At 44.8% G+C, this 20,505-nt stretch overlaps 1 protein-coding gene across 3 annotated transcripts; it reads right to left on the reverse strand.

Annotated features, from left to right (window-relative positions):
• Nucleotides 1-442: 442 nt before the first annotated feature.
• Nucleotides 443-19,879, reverse strand: LOC112252518 (alpha-mannosidase 2x). 3 transcript variants are annotated; one of them, XM_042323239.1, is made up of 24 exons: nt 19,134-19,879; nt 17,493-17,872; nt 16,176-16,330; nt 15,252-15,509; nt 14,917-15,061; nt 13,036-13,207; nt 12,501-12,628; nt 12,042-12,215; nt 11,596-11,782; nt 8,040-8,217; nt 7,711-7,913; nt 7,316-7,498; nt 7,070-7,184; nt 6,781-6,851; nt 6,529-6,694; nt 6,130-6,366; nt 5,737-5,859; nt 5,355-5,603; nt 5,129-5,270; nt 4,485-4,618; nt 4,147-4,224; nt 3,631-3,825; nt 3,387-3,500; nt 443-2,966 (listed from the first exon to the last, which is right to left on the reverse strand). In XM_042323239.1, exons 3-24 carry the CDS (start codon nt 16,308-16,310, stop codon nt 2,814-2,816), a joined length of 3,540 nt encoding a protein of 1,179 aa, XP_042179173.1. In that variant the 5' UTR covers nt 16,311-16,330; nt 17,493-17,872; nt 19,134-19,879; the 3' UTR covers nt 443-2,813. The 3 variants fall into 3 exon arrangements, with proteins under 3 accessions (XP_042179173.1, XP_024279569.1, XP_024279570.1); XM_024423801.2 differs by lacking the exon at nt 17,493-17,872; XM_024423802.2 differs by lacking the exons at nt 4,147-4,224; nt 17,493-17,872 and having other exon boundaries at nt 19,134-19,875.
• Between the last annotated feature and the right edge of the window lie 626 nt (nt 19,880-20,505).

Raw genomic sequence — 20,505 nt, forward strand, 5'->3', positions numbered from 1 at the left:
GACTGCGGCGAAAAGTTTGATGAAACAATTGAGACCGAAATTAATAAAATCAGACATATTTAAGGACTTCCGGGTCAAACCCAGAATCAGCTGTAACCTCAACAGTAAAACAAAGCTTAAAACAATGTTTGAGTGAACCCTGAACACAGCAAATGAATGGTGAAGTCGCTTCCGTAGACTTCTTTCTCCTCACCGCTCTATAAAAGCAATTTTCAGTTTTCCCTCTCCCCGCTCAGACCACTCCGATACAGTCCTAGTAAAATGATAGGTAAAAACCTATTTTTGGCCATTTTAAATGGAAACCTATTACAGTATGGTACTTAAATTGTTACCCATAAATGATTTGATATTGATATAAAAACAGCCGCATTGGGCCTTTAATAAAAGGTGTTAACATAAAGAGTTAGTTATAAGAGGAAAATAAGCAGTGGCAAAACGCATACCAAGTATCATATTTGATCTTTATTGTGTCTCCACCTTTCCTGCAATTGATTTCTATGCATCTTTTTTGAAACACACATCCAGGAAGAAACAAAAACAGAGGAAAACATAAAATTATTCCTTCATAAATTCCATCTTAAACAAAAAAAAAGTGCTACAACAAATCACATACAAAAGACAAGTCTACAGAGTGACTCAGACACAGACAGTAGGAAATAGAGGAGGAGAAAGGGACAACAGGGGTGAGTGCTGTACTAGGTACAGTGGTAGTGTCATGTCATGGTAGAACATATAATCAGAGGGACAATGCAACCTGAAAAGTGATGCAGGTACATTGGTAATCTGGTGGTCCAGTGTGTTGGTACTTCAACCACCACTCTGTTCTTTTGTTGTCATATCAATAGAGGAATTGGCTACAGCACATACTGTATAGGACCAGGCTAGTGCCTGAGCATTGTGGAGTGAAATGTTGGACCGTAGGGAAGTGTGTTCTGAGGAAGGAGTGTAAAACATCAGGGATGTGAGGGAGGTGTAACAGAGGACAGCAAGGTGGAGAAATATAAAAAGCCCAGAGGAAAAGTAGCATTGGACACTAGGCAGTGGAGGCTGGTGGGAGGAGCAATAGCAGGACATTGTTATGGCTGGAATGGAATTTAAAAAAGGGACGTATCAAACATATGGAAATGACATGTTTGACTCCGTTCCATTCATCACATTTCAGCCATACCAAATAGATCCTCCCACCAGCCTCCACTGATGCTAGGATGGTAGAAGAGGCAGGGAAGAAGGTAGAGGAGAAACATAGTGAGATATGGCAGAGAGTGGCCCGATATCAACATAGTGCATCTGCCATTACTGATGATTTACCTTCACCACCAAAGACATATGGATCATAGAGTACCTTCACCCAACCAGGGTCAAGGCTATAGAGATGTTTTATGATGAAAGCTGATAAATAAAAATACCACATATGCAAAAGTACACGGGTTGTCTTAGTCAGCCCTGGAGGACCCCTGTTAATGTCCCCACATAATTAGGTAGTGAAGGTTGAACCACAGTCCTCCCTGTCTGGCTTTGAAACAAGGAGATAAGGAAGTACGCCGATGCTCCATCATCACTACACAGACTCACTAATATGACGATTAGCAGTCCAGTAGTATGAACCAAAACCTTTTCCCCGATACTGCACTCTGGGTCTCACTACACACTCACTACTCCTCCGACATACTGCATCTTCACAGAAGTTTTCCACAGCAACATACTATACATAACCATGTGTCATATGTTAAATACGAGGTATAGTCATCATAGTTGTATCTTCCACTGCATACAGGAGAGTACACAACAAGAACAGCTTTAGGAGAATTTAAATACAAACATCATTTAAATTCCATTCCAGGTCCTCCACTGCCAGCCTTGTCCACAGACCATCTACAAGCAGGGGGGGGGGGTTGAAAGGATAGCAAGCCGTCCAGTTCATTGGATAATGATAATGACGACTGACAAAAAAGCAGTGTGAGGATTGGGATGTCCGTAGTGTGTGTGATCTAGTCACCAGTCTGGTAGTGACTACAGAGTGACTGACTACCTGACATACAGTATCTTACAGAGCCATAGCTTCTGAGAGAGAGAGAGCGAGAGCGAGCACACATTCACACTGCGAGTACACAGCTGCAGTCAGTCGGTTAATGCAGTCAATAGAAAACAATGAGCAGTGATGAGCACCTAATGGAATGAACAGTTCTCTAGTCCGCCGCAGGTAGGCTCCATCAGGATTATATATAGATTTTTTTTAAACTGTCCACACCAAATAAAGCTTTAGAAATTGCACTCGTCGCCACGTTATTCCCAGGTCCTTATCCTTGTGATATTTACATTCAGTAGTTAGTCCAGGATGGGATACAAAAAAATAATCAAATGAAGTGATCTTAAAATCTGAAAACAAAGTATGTTTGTGTTACTTGACATCACTACTGCAATGCAAAGGCAGAAGACCGCCAGTATCTGTTCTGTGATAAAGACAGCACCTGTATTATCACAAGCACAAAAGGTTTCTGGTTCTGAGATTGTCTGTCTGTGACAGCCATCTTCTGCCCCCTGCAGATAGAGTCTAGTCATGAAGGCTACCTGCTCTTACGGGCTGAATGTACAGTTCAGAGTGTGTAGTGCGTGTGGTGTGTGTGTGTGTGTGTGGTACGTAGTGTATACACAGGTTGGACCAGGAAGCACCAGCGTGGCCACCCCTCTGTGCACTGGGATGCAGTTTTCCTATAGAATTAAACTGAACAGAGCAGGACCAGGTGGGACCAAAACTGGTCTGTGTGAGTCTGGTCTGGGCCTGGACTGGTGTAGAGGTGTGTATCTGGGCTTGGCTAGCGCAGTTTGAGCCTGAAGGCTGAGATCTCCATGGGCTCCAGGCTGACGGAGGAGTCGTTGGCCATAGGGGGGCTGGAGTACATCAGGGACAGCGACACGGGCTGGAGCAGCTGGAGGTCCAAGTTACGGAACAGAGACGACAAACCCAGCTGGAGGGATAGCCACAAGGAGAGAGATGTAGAGAGAGACAGACAAATACAGTTTGTGAAAGAGGGGTAGAGAGTGTGTTTGACAGAATAATCTTTCCAGACTACCATAATGAATCCAATTGCATGAGTGTGCAACCTACAGTACTATACAGTTGTGTCTGTGGTAAGCCATATGTGTAACCTACAGTACTATCCAGTTGTGTCTGTGGTGAGCCATGCGTGTAACCTACAGTACTATCCAGTTGTGTCTGTGGTAAGCCATGTGTGTAACCTACAGTACTATCCAGTTGTGTCTGTGGTGAGCCATGTGTGTAACCTACAGTACTATCCAGTTGTGTCTGTGGTAAGCCATGTGTGTAACCTACAGTACTATCCAGTTGTGTCTGTGGTGAGCCGTGTGTGTGGTTGAGGACCACTGACCTGTCCCTCGGTAGTGGTACAGTTGAAGCCGGGGTTGGGGGTCTCCAGACCACAGTCCAGACCCTTCCTATGCAGGATGAGGGCCGTGTAGGGAGACGGGGAGTGGGTGTCCTGCTACACGTCACACAAACAGCAAAGCAGAAACATATCAGCATCAATGGTAAACACACAGAACCCTACATGTATTATATCTTCCAGTATATTGACGCTCCACAAACAAGAGAATGACATCACTTCTAGTTACCTGGTGCTGGATGCTGCGCAGGTTGATCACGTGGAAGTCGCAGGGCAGAGCCCCTGTGAAGGGGGCGAAGGTGTGCAGGGGAGGGATGCCACGCTTCTTGGGCAGCACAGGCAGCGCAATCACCTCGTGGTTGAGGATGGCCGAGGTCAAGTGACTGAGCAGGGAGGGGAAGCTGGTTGGTCCACTGTCCACCACCTGAGAGGCAGAGAAACATCACAACAGACAACACGGGTCATATCTGACAACTAACCCCATCCCACCGTGCTTAGCTTCAGCACTCAACACAGCAGGGAAGCTGCAGAGCTGAACAGCTGAAAACAATTATTTTAATTTTAAGCGCATATCCAATTCCAGGATGCTGCTATGGCAGACCTTTGAGCTACAGGGTAGAGGGCAGCTAAAACACAGGTTAAACTAAAGTTAAGAACTACAGCTATAGCACAGATTACACAGACAGACTACCAGCCAGCTACGGCTGGGTAGCAAGCAACCTCGCTGTTGCCGTGGCAACGTTACCTCTTGAGCACCGCCTCTCAGAGTGATTGTGATGAGCGAGTGAAACATGGAGGAGAGTTTGGCAAAGAAGCCAGCATGCTGGAGTGCAATGGAAGAGCAGACAGACAAAGATAACAAAAATAAATGAAAGGGGGTGACAAAAGTATGGAGGGACAGTGGTTAACAATCGCAGCATGAGAGATGAGACATTTTCAACAACTGCTGATAAACAGAATTCCTGGCTTACACCCACTGTTTCCACTCAGACTATATTGGCTTCATTTGCTTAGATATGACACCTATAAACAAGATGCAGGAAGTTCCAGTAACTTCCATCTGAGGACTCTAGACTGACTGACCTTGTTGCCAGTGGACCTACTCTCCAGTAGGAGGCGGAAGCGGTTGGCCGTCTTCTTGTTGTCCTTCAGTCCCTGGCCCAGGCCGCGGTTATCATCTTGCATCAGCCGCCGGTCCAGAATCACCTCCAACTGGCCTGAAGTAGGGAAAAGCAGAGACATGCACATAGAGCTCTATCATAGATCCTGGATAGAATGCGATTTATGATTGACATTCCCATTGAGGACTTCCACCATTCTAACTGGGTGGGGATTCCTATGGGTTGGGAGCGTTCAGACAAAGATCATAGCATTGTCTTCTTCAAATTGGGTTGCCTATGGATGGTCAATTGCATTTTCCCTGCCTCTGTTGTGGTAAAAAGCTGGGCTGGAGTAATATAACCAAATTCATAGACAGAGCTAAAGATGCAAGGACTGGCCAAACCATGATATCAAAATTATAGTTTTAATCATGTTTTGAGGCTATATAGTGTTTGTTACATTTACTTAGTTTACAAACATTGGCTTAAGACAAGCTTATATTTTGGGTTTGACAGTTCAACTAAGCACATGAGGCATTTATAAGTGATATTCTTAAAGAGTCAATGGGTACATATCATTACTTCATAAATCCCAAAATTGATGTAGCAACTGCAGTCCTTCCCTACCGCTCTCTAGGCTGGTGGCACCCAGGGCCTGGGCAGAGTGCAGGGTGAGGCGGTGCTGGCTGTCCTGAATGTAGGCCTGGCTGGCGATTGGGTAGAAGTTGGCCTGCAGGGGGAGCTTCAGGAAGCGGCGTCGGGGCTGCATCTGTGGAAACATTACAGTATCGAGGTACATGTTGAAGCCAAAGATCAGACATTCTATAGTGTAAAGTGTGTGTTGTGGTCTGACCTGGAATCCGTTGAGGTCTGTGTAGAAGGTGTCATCATTCTGGATGTCAGTGACCAGCCGCATGGCCAGCTCCTTGTTAGACTGTTCTCTGATGTCCACCATGGTGGTGACATCCAGAGACAGACCATCCACACCTGGCACATTGTGTATGCGGATGGTCTGTTGGAAGTGCTGGTAGAAAGCCACTACCTCAGAGAAAAGAGGTCCCTCCACCACACGCACCACCGGAGGCTCCTTCTGACTGTAGGGCTGAAAGATGGAGAGACAGTGTGTTTCTCTAATGGTTAAGGTTAGGATTGAGGCAGGTTATTGATCCAAAAATGGTCTACATGTAACGTACTTTATTTCTAGTAGCGGTAGGAGGGTTTTAAAGCTTGCTCACCTTAGCCTTTCCGTCAGGCAGGAAGAGGTAAGCCCCGCTCTTATCCTTGGAGGACCGAGTACCATATGTCACAAACTGGATCTGAACCTTCAACTCCTGAGGGTCATCTTTGCGACGGATACTCTGCTCGAGAGACAGAACGAGAGACCATATTATACGTTATACCTCAACCAACTGAGTCTGTGCTGCCTATTTGGAATTCATCAAATGAGAAAAGGGCCTTGGACGAATTTGATCATTTTAGTCAACTTTTAGGCTGAATTCCTAATCTGTTAGAGACAAAGCACAGTCAAAGGCTGCATCCACAAATGACAATCCAGGCCTTTGGCCAAAAGTACTACATTACATAGGCTACTATCTTGGCTGCAGCCAGCCTTTTACCCCTCCACGCACCTCCAGCAGGCCTGTGGTTCCTGAGAAGCCCAGTGTGAGGGACTGGGTGGAGGTGTAGAAGGGTTGTGGGTCTGCCGTCTGGGAGCGGAGGGGGAGGGGATCCACGGCGTGGGCAGTCTGCCCCCGACCAGACAGCCTCAGCAGGGTCTCAGAGCGCAGCGTCATGGGGGTGTCGGCAGAGTCATACAGGTGGAACACAGCCAGGCCCAGGGCAGGCAGACGCACCATGAAGGAGGCCTGTAGACAGAACAGAACACAGTTAAACACACACACGGCAGACAGACCGGGACACTCATGCTACACCTAATATAATCAATGCATCTGTCAAATGAAGTACCAAGCAATGCCCATTAAGTAGCCACTGAGAGCACCACAAATTAAACCAGCAACCACACACACCTGGAAGACCTCTGCGCTCATCTGGCTAGCAGAGCTCCACTGGGCACTGAGCTGCACAGGGAGGGTCTGTCCGTCCTCTGTGAGCACCCTGACCCTAGCAGAGTTCACCAACACTGTAACCACACACAGCCTATCCTGCTCCACCGGGTTGAATAGCACCAGGTACCTGATGGAGAGACAGGGGGATATCAGTCACAAACACCGGACCCATGAGAGACTGTAGTGGGGCAGAGTGGTGGAGGGGGGGATTACCTGGGTCCTGACTGGTCCAGTTCAATAAGAGTGCGCTGGGGCAGGGAGTCTTGGGTGGCACGTCTGTCATCCTATAGGATAAGGATATGAGTATGCGATTGTCAGTTGCACTGATTGCTTACACTAGAGAAGCACTGAGTAGTAGATCACAACTCCTGTCAACCACAGAATCCCATTGGAAAGTGACAGAAAAGAGAAGATGGACTTATATAAGCTATTGTAACACTAATGCATTGTTAGAGAGCTCCATGTCATGAACAGGTTGACGCTCCCAGTCCTTCTCCCTCACCGTCTCTAGGAAGGGTTCTGTCTGGTAGAAGCGATACACATCCTTGTTCTTCATCACTAGGAAGTGGGCTGCGTTAATGATCACTCTCTTCAGGCCCTGCAGGGAGTGCAGTAACCTACAGGAGAGACAAAGGACCAAGGACACATTATCCTAATATTCTTGAAGTTTGAGACATGTGTATCTTTTATCAAACCAGTGTCCCCAAACCAGGCACATCTCTATTCTGCGTCTCTCTTAGCCACTGACCTGTTGCCGTAGTCAATGACCACGTTCTCCTTGGCGGTGCCTGTGATGGCATCGTGATGCTGGAAGAGGGCGACGGTACGCCTTGCGTCCGTCAGCAGGGTGTAGTCTGAAGTGGGGTAGCGGCCCTCCATGCCTGTGTGGCGAGCATGAGCCACGGCAAGACTGAACAGGATCTCTGCCCCCCTTGGGAACACCACACAGGAATAGTTTAACAAAGACAAGTTGAACCTTTGACAGTGTGCATGACAGGTTTCCATCTTCCAATTATTTAGCTTTTGAAAAAAACACACATGGCTAACATTGTTGAATTAACAACTGAGAGTAAGGCTCAGATGCCAACCTGCTGTTTCACAGGTGTATTGAAGCCATGTCTGTCTGATTCCACCTGGCCTTACCGGAGATGGGACTCCAGCACGCGGTCCATGCTCTTGTAAAAGGGCCGGGAGGTGTAGTAGCCGCTCCAGTAGTGGTCCTCGCGGTCTGCGTACGCAAAGAAGTCCCCGCTCAGCACCGGGTAGTCTGGGGGTCTGGCACCCTGGGGCACATTGTTGGCCTTGTAAACCGCAGTGAAGTATTCGGTCAGGGTCCCAAACTGGGCCTGGAGACATACAGGAACACAGGTGAGATTGATGTTTAGAGAGGACATTTTTAGATTCAATCAAAAACTAATGTTCAATAACTAACAGACCAGAAGAGCCAGAGAATTGTGGGCTTGGTCTCTGACCTGCACGTGCATCTCGGGGTGAGAGTTCATGTAGTCAAAGAGTCTCTGGTAGTTGAGATACTGCTGGTCCCACTCCAGGGCCTTGTCGTAACGAAAGTCATCTCCCAGTGGAACCAGAACCACCTTACTGCGGAAAAGCTTCGACTTCTTTCGGTACTGGTCCAAGAGCAGGTGGGCCCTAGGGTGGAGAGAGAGGTTACACACAGATTAACATCACAATTGTATCTTGTGGGTACCAGTATTACAGGATTCAAAACAATAAATTCCTGAACAGTGCTTGCTTTAGAACAGTGGTTCCCAAACTTTTTACAGTCCCGTACCCCTTATTAAAACATTCAACTTCCAGCTGCGTACCCCCTTTAGCACCAGGGTCAGCTCACTCTCAAATGTTGTATTTTGCCATCATTGTAAATCTGCCACAAACACACACTATACAATACATTTATTAAACATAAGAATGAGTGTGTTTGTCTCAACCCGGCTCGTGGGAAGTGACAAAGGACTCTTATAGGACCAGGGCACAAATAATTATATAATACTAATCAATCATTTTGCTCTTTATTTAGCCATCTTACATATAAAATCTTATTTGTTCATCAAAAATTGTGAATAACTCACCACAGATTAATGAGAAGGACGTGCTTGAAAGGATGCACATAACTCTGCAATGTTGGGTTGTATTGGAGAGAGTCTCAGTCTTAAATTATTTTCTACACACACACAAGTCTGTGCCTGTATTTAGTTCTCACGCTAGTGATGGCCGAGAAGCCACTCTCACATAGGTACGTGGTTGCAAAGGGCATCAGTGTCTTAACAGTGCGATTTGCCAAGGCAAGAAACTCTGAGCGCAGCCCTATCCAGAAATCTGGCAGTGGTTTCTGATTAAATTCAATTTTCACAAAACCGCTTGTTGCAATTTCGATGAGGCTCTCTTGTTCAGATATCCGTAAGTGGACTGGAGGCAGTGCATGAAAGGGATAACGAATCCAGTTGTTTGTGTCATCCATTTCAGGAAAGTACTTGGGGAATTGCGCACCCAGCTCACTCAGGTGCTTCGCTATATCACATTTGACATTGTCCGTAAACTTGAGTTCATTTGCACACACAAAAAAAAATCATACAATGATGGAAAGACCTGTGTGTTGTCCTTGTTAATGCAGACAGAGTAGTGTAGAGCTCCAACTTCTTAATCATAGCCTCAATTTTGTCCCGCACATTGAATATAGTTGCATTGAGTCCCTGTAATCCTAGATTCAAATTATTAATTTGAGAAAAAACATCACCCAGATAGGCTAGTCATGTGAGAAACTCGTCATCATGCAAGCGGTCAGACAAGTGAAATTTACGGTCAGTAAATAACACACTAAGCTCGTCTCTCAATTTTAAAAAAAACGTGTCAATACTTTGCCCTTTGATAACCAGCACTCTTCTGTATGTTGTAAAAGCATTACATGGTCGCTGCATAATGCAGAAAATACACAAGAGTTCAGGGGCCTTGCTTTAACAAAGTTAACCCTTTTCATTGTAAAACGTCTTTCAAGCTGTCAGGCATTCCCTTGGCAGCAAGAGCCTCTCGTGGATGCTGCAGTGTACCCAAGTGGCGTCGAGAGCAACTGCTTGCACGCGCGTTACCACTTCCCTATGTCTCCCTGTCATGGCTTTTGCGCCATCAGTCCAGATACCAACACATCTTGACCACCAAATTCCATTTGATGTCACAAAGCTGTCCAGTACTTTAAAAATATCCTCTCCTGTTGTCCTGGTTTCCAGAAGAGGATGTCTTCCTTAATTGACCCCCCATAAACATAACAGACATATACCAGGAGCTGTGCCAGGCCCGTCACGTCTGTTGGCTCATCCAACTGTAACGCATAGAGTTCACTGGCTTGTGTGCGAAGCAGTAATTGTTTCAGAACATCCCCTGCCATATCACTGATGTGCTGTGAAAGTGTTGTTTGAGGAAGACATTGTCTGGATAGTTTTTATGGCCTTTTCCCCCAGCATTGTCCCAGCCATATCCGCAGCAGCAGGGAGAATGAAGTCCTCCACAATAGTATGGGGCTTGCCTGTCCTAGCCACTCTGTAGCTCACCATATAAGACACTTCTAGTCCCTTCTTATTAATGGTATCTGCTGCTTTTATACATGTCTTACTACTCAAAAGTAGTCTTAATTGTCGCTCAAAAAACTCTGTGGTTTATTTTTCAAATTGGTATGTTTTGTTTCTAAATGTCTACGCAACCGTGAAGGTTTCATTGAGTTGTGAGATAGTACTTTTGCACATATAACACACAGTGGCTGAGGAAAGGCACTACTCCCAATATAAGTGAAACCCAACTCAATGTAGTTCTCATCATATTTGCACCTCTTCGATGGTCCAACATCCCTGTCATCCCTGTCATCCCTGTCTGCTTTCCCGGGTTAGGGGACGACGGTAGCTCGTCGGCTGCATCAGATCACAACTGTCAGTGTCCATGCTAGCTGGGCTAACAATAAATGTAGAATTACTGATGCTAGCATTGGATGTGCTTGTGGAAGCAGAACAACTTGTGTCATATATAGGTGCAGGTGTAGTACTGCTGGTAGTAGGAGTACTACCAGTAGAGCTGGTATGTGTCTCTATGGACGCAGGCCTTACAACAAAATGAGTAGCAGCTACGTTTGGTTACATACGGACCGTTAAGTGGAATTCCCGCAAGAGAGTAACGGTTAATGTGATTGGATGTTAATTATTTGACGAGGCTACCTGTATTTGACATTGTGTTGCTATTTCACTAGATGGTTTAATTGTATTTGCGGCAGTAACACGAGGCTACTCAGGCGAGAGAAACCGCACCGAAATGTATAGCCCCGCTGGAAAATATAAATGGACTGTTTGAAAATGTGAGAAAAATAATAATAATAATAATAATAATAATAATAAATTTATTATTTTAAATGTGAATCACATTTTTATTTGGCGTACCCACGACAGTTTGGGAATATCTGCTTTAGAATATTGACATTATTGGCAATAGCAACGTTTCTGTTTAGTGACCTTCGTCAAAGCATACATTTAATGCAAAGAAGAAAGCTTGCAAGCAGTGTGCAGAAATGTCTTCTTTTGAAATGCATTACATATTCAATCACATCTCTTAGATGTGTGAGTGCATCCCAGTGTTACAGGACAATAGATGACTGTACATGACCTTAGAAAATGGATTATAAAACATAAAAAAAGACCTTTAATGGAAAAAGGCAATGAATAGATTTCAGTTAGAGAACTATTTTCTATTAGCCTCTCTCTGGAATATGTGCTTTGTAGAGTTCTATGAAGCGTTTTTTTTTCTACACAAAACTAGTGATTGACAAGCAAGTTGCAGTGACGGTCTCCAAAGCCAGTTGCATCTTTCCTGTATTTCTGCACCCACACCCCCCTGTTCTACTGCAGAGCTCTGACATCTCCTCACCCCCAATCCCCCACACAGTCCCTGAAAATGCTCCTTGACCCACCCCCCACCCCCCGCCCCAGCAGTGTGGTGTACAAGGCCCCGGGAGGCTCTCTCTGCTTGGCTCACCTCTCTGCCACGTTGGCCTCCACCACGGCCCGCGGAGGAACCTTCCAAGGACAGTTGACCCGGCCTCCTGGCAGCCTCTTAAAGTCAAACTGGCAGCAGATCTTGGGGTCCGGCCCGCAGGTGTGTGGCACGTCATAACTGTAGAAGGGCATCATGTGGCAGAAGATGTCCGTGCCCGACTTTTGGTCTGGCAATACAAAAAAAAGGAAGAAAATAGTTGACTTATTTGTAGTTTGTGAATATAAAAAGTTCAATGTAAATACAAGCAAGGAACACAGTTACTGTTCTTTGTTCAAACTATAAAATTGGCCATTGCCACATTTCCCACAAACTCAATTTGACTTTGAAAGACAGTCCAGAGTTGCAGCGCATTCCAGAGAGAAAAGCACATTATGGTGTAAATAGATGAGATGGTTTTCCTGGGAGCAGACCAGCCAGCCACTGACCCCAGGCCTGCCTCCACATGAACTCCAGGCTGCGGCTAGAGGCAAAGTGCTTCTTTATGGAGTAATGGACCCTCTGGATGAGCATGCTGGTCAGGTTGGCCCTCTTCAGCAGGTAGGGCATGGTGGCACTGTGGCCAAAGGGGTCCACAGCCCAGCCTGACCGGGGGGTCACACCTACGGTAGGGCACAGCACAGGAGGGTTAACATCATGGGAAATACAACAGAGCATGGTGCACAGTTGATATGTCATCTTAAAAGGAACTCATACAGGAACAGAAGACAGAACTATGTCCGAAGTCATACAGGATTTCACACAATATGCACAAAAGGTGTTGTTGCAGTTATCCGCTCAGTTTGAATCAGTTTAACTTTCAGATGCTTCCGCTCCAAACCTTAGGGTACAAAGCTCCTTGCATGAATAAGAAAAAGTGTCTCGGAGAGGGCAGACGTGTCACTTACCCACGTTCTTCTCCAGCCACTGATGGCCTTCTATGAGCTGGTCGATCATGGCGAAGTAGTGAACGTTGGCCTCATCACTCATCACCCAGCCTCCAGTCACCATCTCCAGCTGACCTCCTAGGATTAGCCTGAGACATCCACACAGTAGGGAAGTGAGAAAAAGCAAACTCTTACTCCGAGCCACTGCATTAACCAGAAAGCAGGCTATGTCAGGAGTATCTAGTCTATGACAAGGCAGATGTGGAGCACATTAGTTAATTACTGTAGATCACCCTGCTAATGTGGCCTGGCAGGTTGTTTACAGCCTGTGATAAGTGATACTGAAAATACTGTTTTGCTAGTTAGGTAGACATTCACAGCTGGACGAGTTCCTCATTACAGAAAACAACTGAAATCAAATCTACCAAGACCGGCACTATTGACTCTTCCCCCATGTGGGCAATCCTCAAAAGACAGCTGAAATACTTTTAGGAAGAATCCATTTGGGCAGTAGTAAGATGCCTGAGAGCTAGTACTGCGACTGTGAGACGCTTACTTGCGCATGGCTTCCTGCTTGTGCATGTCAGCGCTCTCCCACCACTTGGCGAAATAGGAGATCTCGGACCAGATGAACTTCCTGCGTGGGTCCTCAGTCAACTTCACCAGCATGTTGTTGAAGATGTGCTGCGTCTGGTCTGTGTAGTACTTATCAAATGTCTTTATCCAGCCTGCCGGGATGGGAGACAGCAGCACAGAGGTGATGAGCACAACAATACAGATCAGGAGAAACAGGGTCCTGTTCAGTAGGACTGGCAGTACTGAAGCAAAACGCTTCAACTGAAAACGGGAGTTCCTTTTTGGAAAAGTTCCTGAGGTAGGCTTTGGCTACCTCCCTGTTTCAAAGCATTTATGGGTCTACAAAATATGACCCTGTATTGTACTGTACCATTTCCTATAGTGTATTCTGGATTGTGCCATGGCAAGATGAGGGGTAAGAGCAGGTCAGCAGTACAGTACCATACAAAACAGCTGTGCGGTATTAAAAATAGCACCCGTTTTATTATTTAAATAGAACAGAAACTGTGACTTACAATGAGCCACCTTGAATGCATTGTCAAAGGATGAGATGCATGTAGCAACTGATAATGTAATAACTGCTAATAATTTAACAACTTTGGCATTTAAAATGTAATAAATGCTGATAATGTGATAAATTGCCAATAATGTAGTAAATTCTGAATGCATAACTTAAAGTTAAAGTTTTTGCGTATGAAATAATTATTACATTATGCATTGATTATTACAATATAAAGTGGGTTTTAAAAAATTAAAATAAATAATGTAATAATATTTTTAAATTGCTTTCTTTAATAGCATGCATATTAAGCGTCACACACTTGAGGAACACTTTACATTCATTTGCACAACAAACTTGCAATTTGAAGACACACCTTGTAATGTGATTAGCCAAATTGTAATGATCACAAAAATATTCAACAAGAGTTTCACTCCTCCTTATCCCAGGACTGACCAAGCTACTTTGCCTTAGAGTGCAGATGGAACCAGACCCCTGTCAGACTGATTCACTCACACACACACTAAACCCATTGGTTCGGTGCCAAAAACTGTGTTTTTTCCACTACTGCCTTAAGTCCTCTAAACAGCCTCACATATGGAAGTTCTACATAGTGAAAGGGGCCTTTTACCATTGCGTTGTCTGCAGGTCTTGTTATGACTCTACGCCAGTCCTGCCATTAGACCTACTTCACTTTACCTGCAGTCTTGTTAAACCTTAAAAGCTCTGGCCTGGCTTTTGGAGGACATCCCAGAACAAAAGAAAAAACAGCTTTAGCGTGATTCACTGACAACAGTCCCAGTGGTCTCTCATAGCTCTCCGCAGACCCAAGACTAGCTGTGAACATTTACTCAGTGACACCTTAGTAATGAGTAAAGTCAAATCTAATTCAAATGGAAGCATAATGAATGGCCATTCCTGTTCTTGAGTGACAACCTGCAGGATCTACCACAGTCAACAAGTCAATAACTGTCACGTTAGCTAGCGGGCCTCAGACTGGCTGTAAATAAATCTAATGGAACTGTCAATCTCTGGCTAAAATCAAATCTTGTGCCAAGTAACAGACATTCTAATCTAAAAATAGCCTGGACGTTGGCATTCTAATGTAATTATGTCACTCCATTTGTCAATCCTGTCATCAGCAGGTAATAGCAAAACATGGAAAATGTATTGAATTGTGGTAAGACCCAAAAAATAAAAGGTATTCCCTGTCACTAGGCCTCAATCACACTTTGCAGTTTTGAAACAGCAAGGTAGATCTACTACCTGACCTCATCCAATAAGAAACCCTAATTTTCATTATCCATTTCATGTTTTGCTAAGGTGTGCTCTGAAGAAACTTGCTTTTGAGGCATGCCTCACCTGGGTCGTTGTGGGAGTGAGGGACCACAAACACCTGCAGAGGCTCCCTGTCCCACTCCCCAGGCTCATAGGTGATCTCAAAGCCCTGCTTCCACACACCCCCGTCCACATTGTCAAACTTCAGCAGGGAGTACACGTCCAGCATCTGGAAGACAACAGACCGAAGTTGGCAAAGTGGTGAGGGTGGAGAGAAGAGGCAAATCACATGAAATCGGTACTCTCTCACCTTAAACGTGCCACGTAGACAAGAGACAGTGTGTTAACAATTACATACGCATATGGCCTACTGATGGCCAACAGAACAATACCCAGAAAGTCCCTGGAGAGCAGCTCACCTGCAGGTCGGTCTGTCCGCGGCGGCCCTGGGCAAACTGGCAGTCCTGGGGCTTGACAGAGAGGAAAGTGGGGCGTCCGTCGAAGGGCAGGACCCAGGAGCCGTTGGCACTGCGGAAAGGCAGCTGTCCGCTGGGGGACACAGCGCCGGTGTCGGTCAGCTCCAGGACAGAGTCCTTGATGTGGCTGATGATCTGGTGGTTCTCCTCCAGTAGCTGCTCCAGCTGTTCTATGCGGTTCTGCAGAACAGAGATCTGGCTCTAGAATGCAGGAGGAAAAAGGCCCCGGGGGGGGAAATGGGGATGAACGTCACAGGAGGAGCTAAACATGACAAGCAAGTCTATTTGGATGGATACAGTACTTCACTGTCCCCTCCCCAAAGGAAACACTGTTGTGAAAATCCAGGTCCTTGTTCACTCAAGCTGTTGCAAATACGTAAATGAATAAATAAAAGCAAACAATTTATGGGTCCTATTTGAGGCAAATGCCAAAAAACAAGTTTAGGCCAACATGACAAAAATCCTGTCAGAAACAATTCAATCCAGGTTTCATTATTTACACTGTTGCTGGAGCGGGTCTGCAGGTCACAAATATCAGCACAGCTGTGGTGGCTGGGCATCTCTACACATGGTGTGTTTATGAAAATAGCTCAATGCCTCTCAGAATACAGTACAAAATAAATGGATAAATGAATTATTTAAACATGTGTGCATCTCACCAATTAGGCCCTAGAGTATTCTACGTTTGATAATTACAGCTTTGATGTAACTCAAATTCAAAGGGAAAAGTGTTCATTAAACTTGAAAAAGGTACTGCCTCTGGCTTGTAACAGGACACAGATGTATCACAACAACGTGGTGTTTGATTGCAGACAAGGGTTGAGACTAACAAGCTTACTAGTGGTGCCATGTCTATAGATGTCTTACCCTTGGGAAGTTCCCGCCGCCGTTCTGTCGCCTTGCAGGGTCATGTTGGACTCTGTCCAACATCAGGTATAAGGAGAATACAGCCACACAGAATATGGCTCCTCCACACACAGTCACCTGCTTCTTCAACTTCATCCTTTAGCCTGTAGAAAAGCCTTTTGAGGGGCAAAAAATAAAAATAAAATAAATAAATACCTTGACTTGTAGTTCTTTACTTCCAAGATAAGCGGGAATGGTCCTTAGTTAGGACAGAGTGGAGTGCAGTCCTTGGAGAGCAAAAAGTGCCTGAAAGTGACCGGCAGGACCAGTGTCAGCAACAGTTCCCCAACATTGCCTGCACTCCCTTAGACCTCCATTAACCAGAACAGTCAGGGGCGGAACAGTTGGCAGAGAAGGTGGATGTAAGGGTGTAGGTGTGGTGAGGGACATAGGGTACTTAAATCAGCAGTAGCTGGCAAGCAGTCTGTCAGCTCTGGCCAAACCACAGCCGGGCTCCTTCAAAGTGGCCCTTGTGCTCCCAACCATCCAAACCTTTGAGATTTGGGGAGGAGGGGGAAAATAACAAGCACTAAACAGCGAGGGCTCAAACAGGGAGCCTACTGTCTCCGCAGCATGGTGTCTGTGTGTGTGTGTGTGCAATCCTTTGGTCCAGTCCAACTCCCTGGGCTGTGTCTAATTCTTTAGCACTGGCAGAGTCCCCTTTCGCTCTGGTTGGCTGCCAGGGCATAGCCATAACAGTAAGCACATGGCTTCAGTGGTGCGGAGAAACAGGGGTGAATGAAGGACTTGGCTACAGGTACCACCAGCTCTTTAGATAGTCTTTTTTGCTTGGCTCAAAGCACTCCAGGATGAGAGTGAGAGACAAATGAGACAAATGTCAAAGAGAGCATCGTAGTGACAAAGCCTAAGCATATCAACAATGGCAAAAAAAGAACACACATTTCCTTGGTCACGTTTGCATCATGTTTAAATTATGTCCTAGGGTCCTTTTCTGAAGCCGGAGGGTAATAATCTCAGTTTAAGGAAGCATGGCCAAAACAACTATGTAATCCTGCGTTTAGTACTCAGTAAAAGGCTGTATGCAAAAGTGTGTAGGAGAGGAGAGTCACAGACAGATCTTGATAAAGAATGTATACCAAGAAGCAAAATAACCATGCTGAGCCCAGTGGCCTGGATTTCAGGACGCTTGCTAGCTAAAGAAAGACAGGTGTTCCTCCTTCCAACAGCAAATCCTGTATGATCATAATCCTATCAACTAACAGGCTGTCAGTGACAGCCTTGCCATGGGGATTTGTGATGATAAGACCCAACACTTACACTGGCTGCAAAACAACTAAATGGTTCCCAATTCAAAAATGATGTGTTGGGCCATCTGTGCATGATGACTAAACCTCTCCTAACATGGAAATGACAGGCTCCAGTGATATTAGCTAAGTAAAGTATTCTGCCTTTAATATAAATGAGCTTGCAATCTTTGCTCGGAAAAGTCACTGTTGCAAGCTCCACATTTTGCAATGCATAAATCACTACATGAGGATATCAGACTCCAAAGACTAGATTTGATTATTTCTCATGCGTGAGCTTGTAAGAAAAAGATGGGGCCGCTGACTGCTGATTCCCCTTCATCAATACAGATGATGGAAACCGACGTGGTAAAGAAATATCAGTTTGTGGAAATGTATCCTTGTTTGTCGAACCTGTAAATGAAAACAGCAGCAATCAGTGAAGTCAAATAAAGCTCCGGAATAGTTAATGGTGATTTCCCCATGTGTGGGATGAGGTGTGAAGCAACAATAACATGGCAACTCAATAATTCTTCATCTTTCAAGCAAATAAGTATCAATATAGCTAGCTAGCTATCAAGATCTAGTGATACCCAGTGACAAAAAAAAATGTTTTTGATGCTAGCTTTACTGAGAGAATCTATGCATACTCACGTTACCCCTACCTATATCTACAAATTAACACAATTACCAGTAGCCCTGCACATTGACTCAGTACAGGTATCCCCATTATTGTATTGTGTAACTTTTATTTTATTTATTTTTACTTTAGTTTATTTAGTAAATGTTTTCTAACTATATTTGCTTAAAACTTAAAAAGCATTGTTGGTTAAGGGCGTGTAAGCATTTCACAGTAAGGTCCTGTTGTACTCGGCACATGTGACAAATAAAGCTTTCATTGGATAGTCAATGTCATTGTATTTTTAAATGAGCTAGGTAGTTCCAAATAGGATACCATTCATACACAGGCATAAACTATGATTAATGCAGTCATGCCTGACAGACAGCTAGCTATATTAGCTAGGATCTACAATGACAGGTTGGGTGGATTTGCAACAATTTGAGTGTACCCTAAGTGTACATACGCTTCAATCTGTGCTGTGAGTCAACTCAACTGACATTAGAAAAAAAAATACATTCCATTGCAAGAGCTACATCAGCTAGCATCATTTGAATGAACAATCTACATCACCATGGCAATCCAGCATCAATTGATTGAACATTCCAAATTACCATTGAAATTATTGCATCGCAATACCTGGCAGTCACTGCAAGTGTACCTATGAGTTTACCAGTCAACTTGTCAGGGTTAGAGCGTCCAAGTCCGTTCTATTTCTATGGGTAGGCATTTCTCTGTTACCATAACAACTTAGCTAGCTAGTTAGCCTGTCTGTTTCATTTACGCCTGTTAGCTAGCTAGCTAGCTAGTTAGTTAGCTAGCAGGTGCTGTTACATTACTGCATTAGCAAGCTTGCTTCAGCAATCCTTTTGCCACTGGAGTTTGCACTCATCTCTGACTGACTGACAGCTGCTGGGAACAATCCCACGGCTCAAACACTGTAAGGTTTGCTAGCTAACGTTACGTTAGTTATCTGACTACACAACCAGTTAGCTAGCATTAGCCTGGCTACCAGTAACTAGCTAGCTAGCTCAGTGTCAAAAAAAATCTACCTACCAGTCAGAGTCAAATCATCCCGAATATCTGTTTTCGGGACACATAAAAAAATTGACGTTATGATGCCCGTGGACGGTTATCCATAGCTACCGAATGGTTTTCTGTTTCGCCGTCAGCCATAGATTGGATATGCGTGTCAGAGACGAAAGAGGAACCGAAATATCCCACTCCCTCATTTTTTTTTTCTTTCAATGAGGTGAGGAGGAGGAGTCTACCGACGTGTCCATAAGCGACTTCAGTCACCATTCATTTTCTGGATTCAGGGTCATTCAAACATCGTTTTAAGCTTTGTTTAGCTGGTGACAGTTACAGCCAATTTCGGGATTGTATATCGATTCTCTCTCCTTAAATATGTGTTATCTGATGTATTCGTTTCAGTCTCTGAAACTTTTAATCAAACTTTTCGCCTCCGGCTCCTGATGTCAGGGCACAAAAACAAGTCTCCTGAATTAGCCTAGTGCGCCCAGCTATATCCTTCCCGAGTTTTCCTTGGCTAAACTAGCTGGCTAGCGGAACTATGCTAATCCTCATTGCCAAACTTCATAAATACTGCACCCTCAACTTCAAAACTAATTTGCTAGTTATACAATATTTTATCAAAGAAATTCGCTGGAAAGATATTGAAATTATTTACTGTAAGAAAACGGTGGCGAAGGACATCATTACTACTTAACGCGGATCTAAGTTCAGTTTTGAGATCCACCGGCATTGACGTAGGGTTAGCTGGACGTTTCTGACTGGTCTTGGAACTGTGACTACGGGCAGCCTATCCCTACTTGGCTCTATGGGCTATGAAGTGATTCTGCCAACACAGACAGATATGTACCACAGGTTGGTGGCACGTTAATTGGGGACGACGGGCTCGTGGTAATGGCTGGAGCGGAATCAATGGAACCGTATCAAATACATCAAACACATGGTTTGATGCCATTCCATTTGCTCCGTTCCAGACGTTATTATGAGCCGTCCTCCCCTCAGCAGCCACCACTGATATGTACAGTCTTGTACCCTTAACCTTTTTTGTACCCTTAATCTTATTTGATTTAAATCTGACTTTATTAATATAATGCATAATCCTAGAATGACATGAGAAAATAGCAATTCTACAGATCACAATGACTACGATGAATGGCTAAATGACTTCTGGACAGGAAGGGTCAACAGATCTCCTCCTGCTACTCTGAGGGGACATACTTTTCACGCCACTTCAATACAAAGTGATTTTTGCAAACTCACCCTTTCCCTAACCTTAACCTCGGACTCCTAACCTGCTACTAAAAAGTCACTATGGTATCGAAGTGGTATGAAAATAGTGCTTCCCGTCTATGGGAGAGCACCCCTTAACCTCTTACAGTGAAACAATACCATGCTA

This window comes from Oncorhynchus tshawytscha, linkage group LG06, assembly GCF_018296145.1.
Source record: "Oncorhynchus tshawytscha isolate Ot180627B linkage group LG06, Otsh_v2.0, whole genome shotgun sequence".
Taxonomy (NCBI): Eukaryota; Metazoa; Chordata; class Actinopteri; order Salmoniformes; family Salmonidae; genus Oncorhynchus; species Oncorhynchus tshawytscha.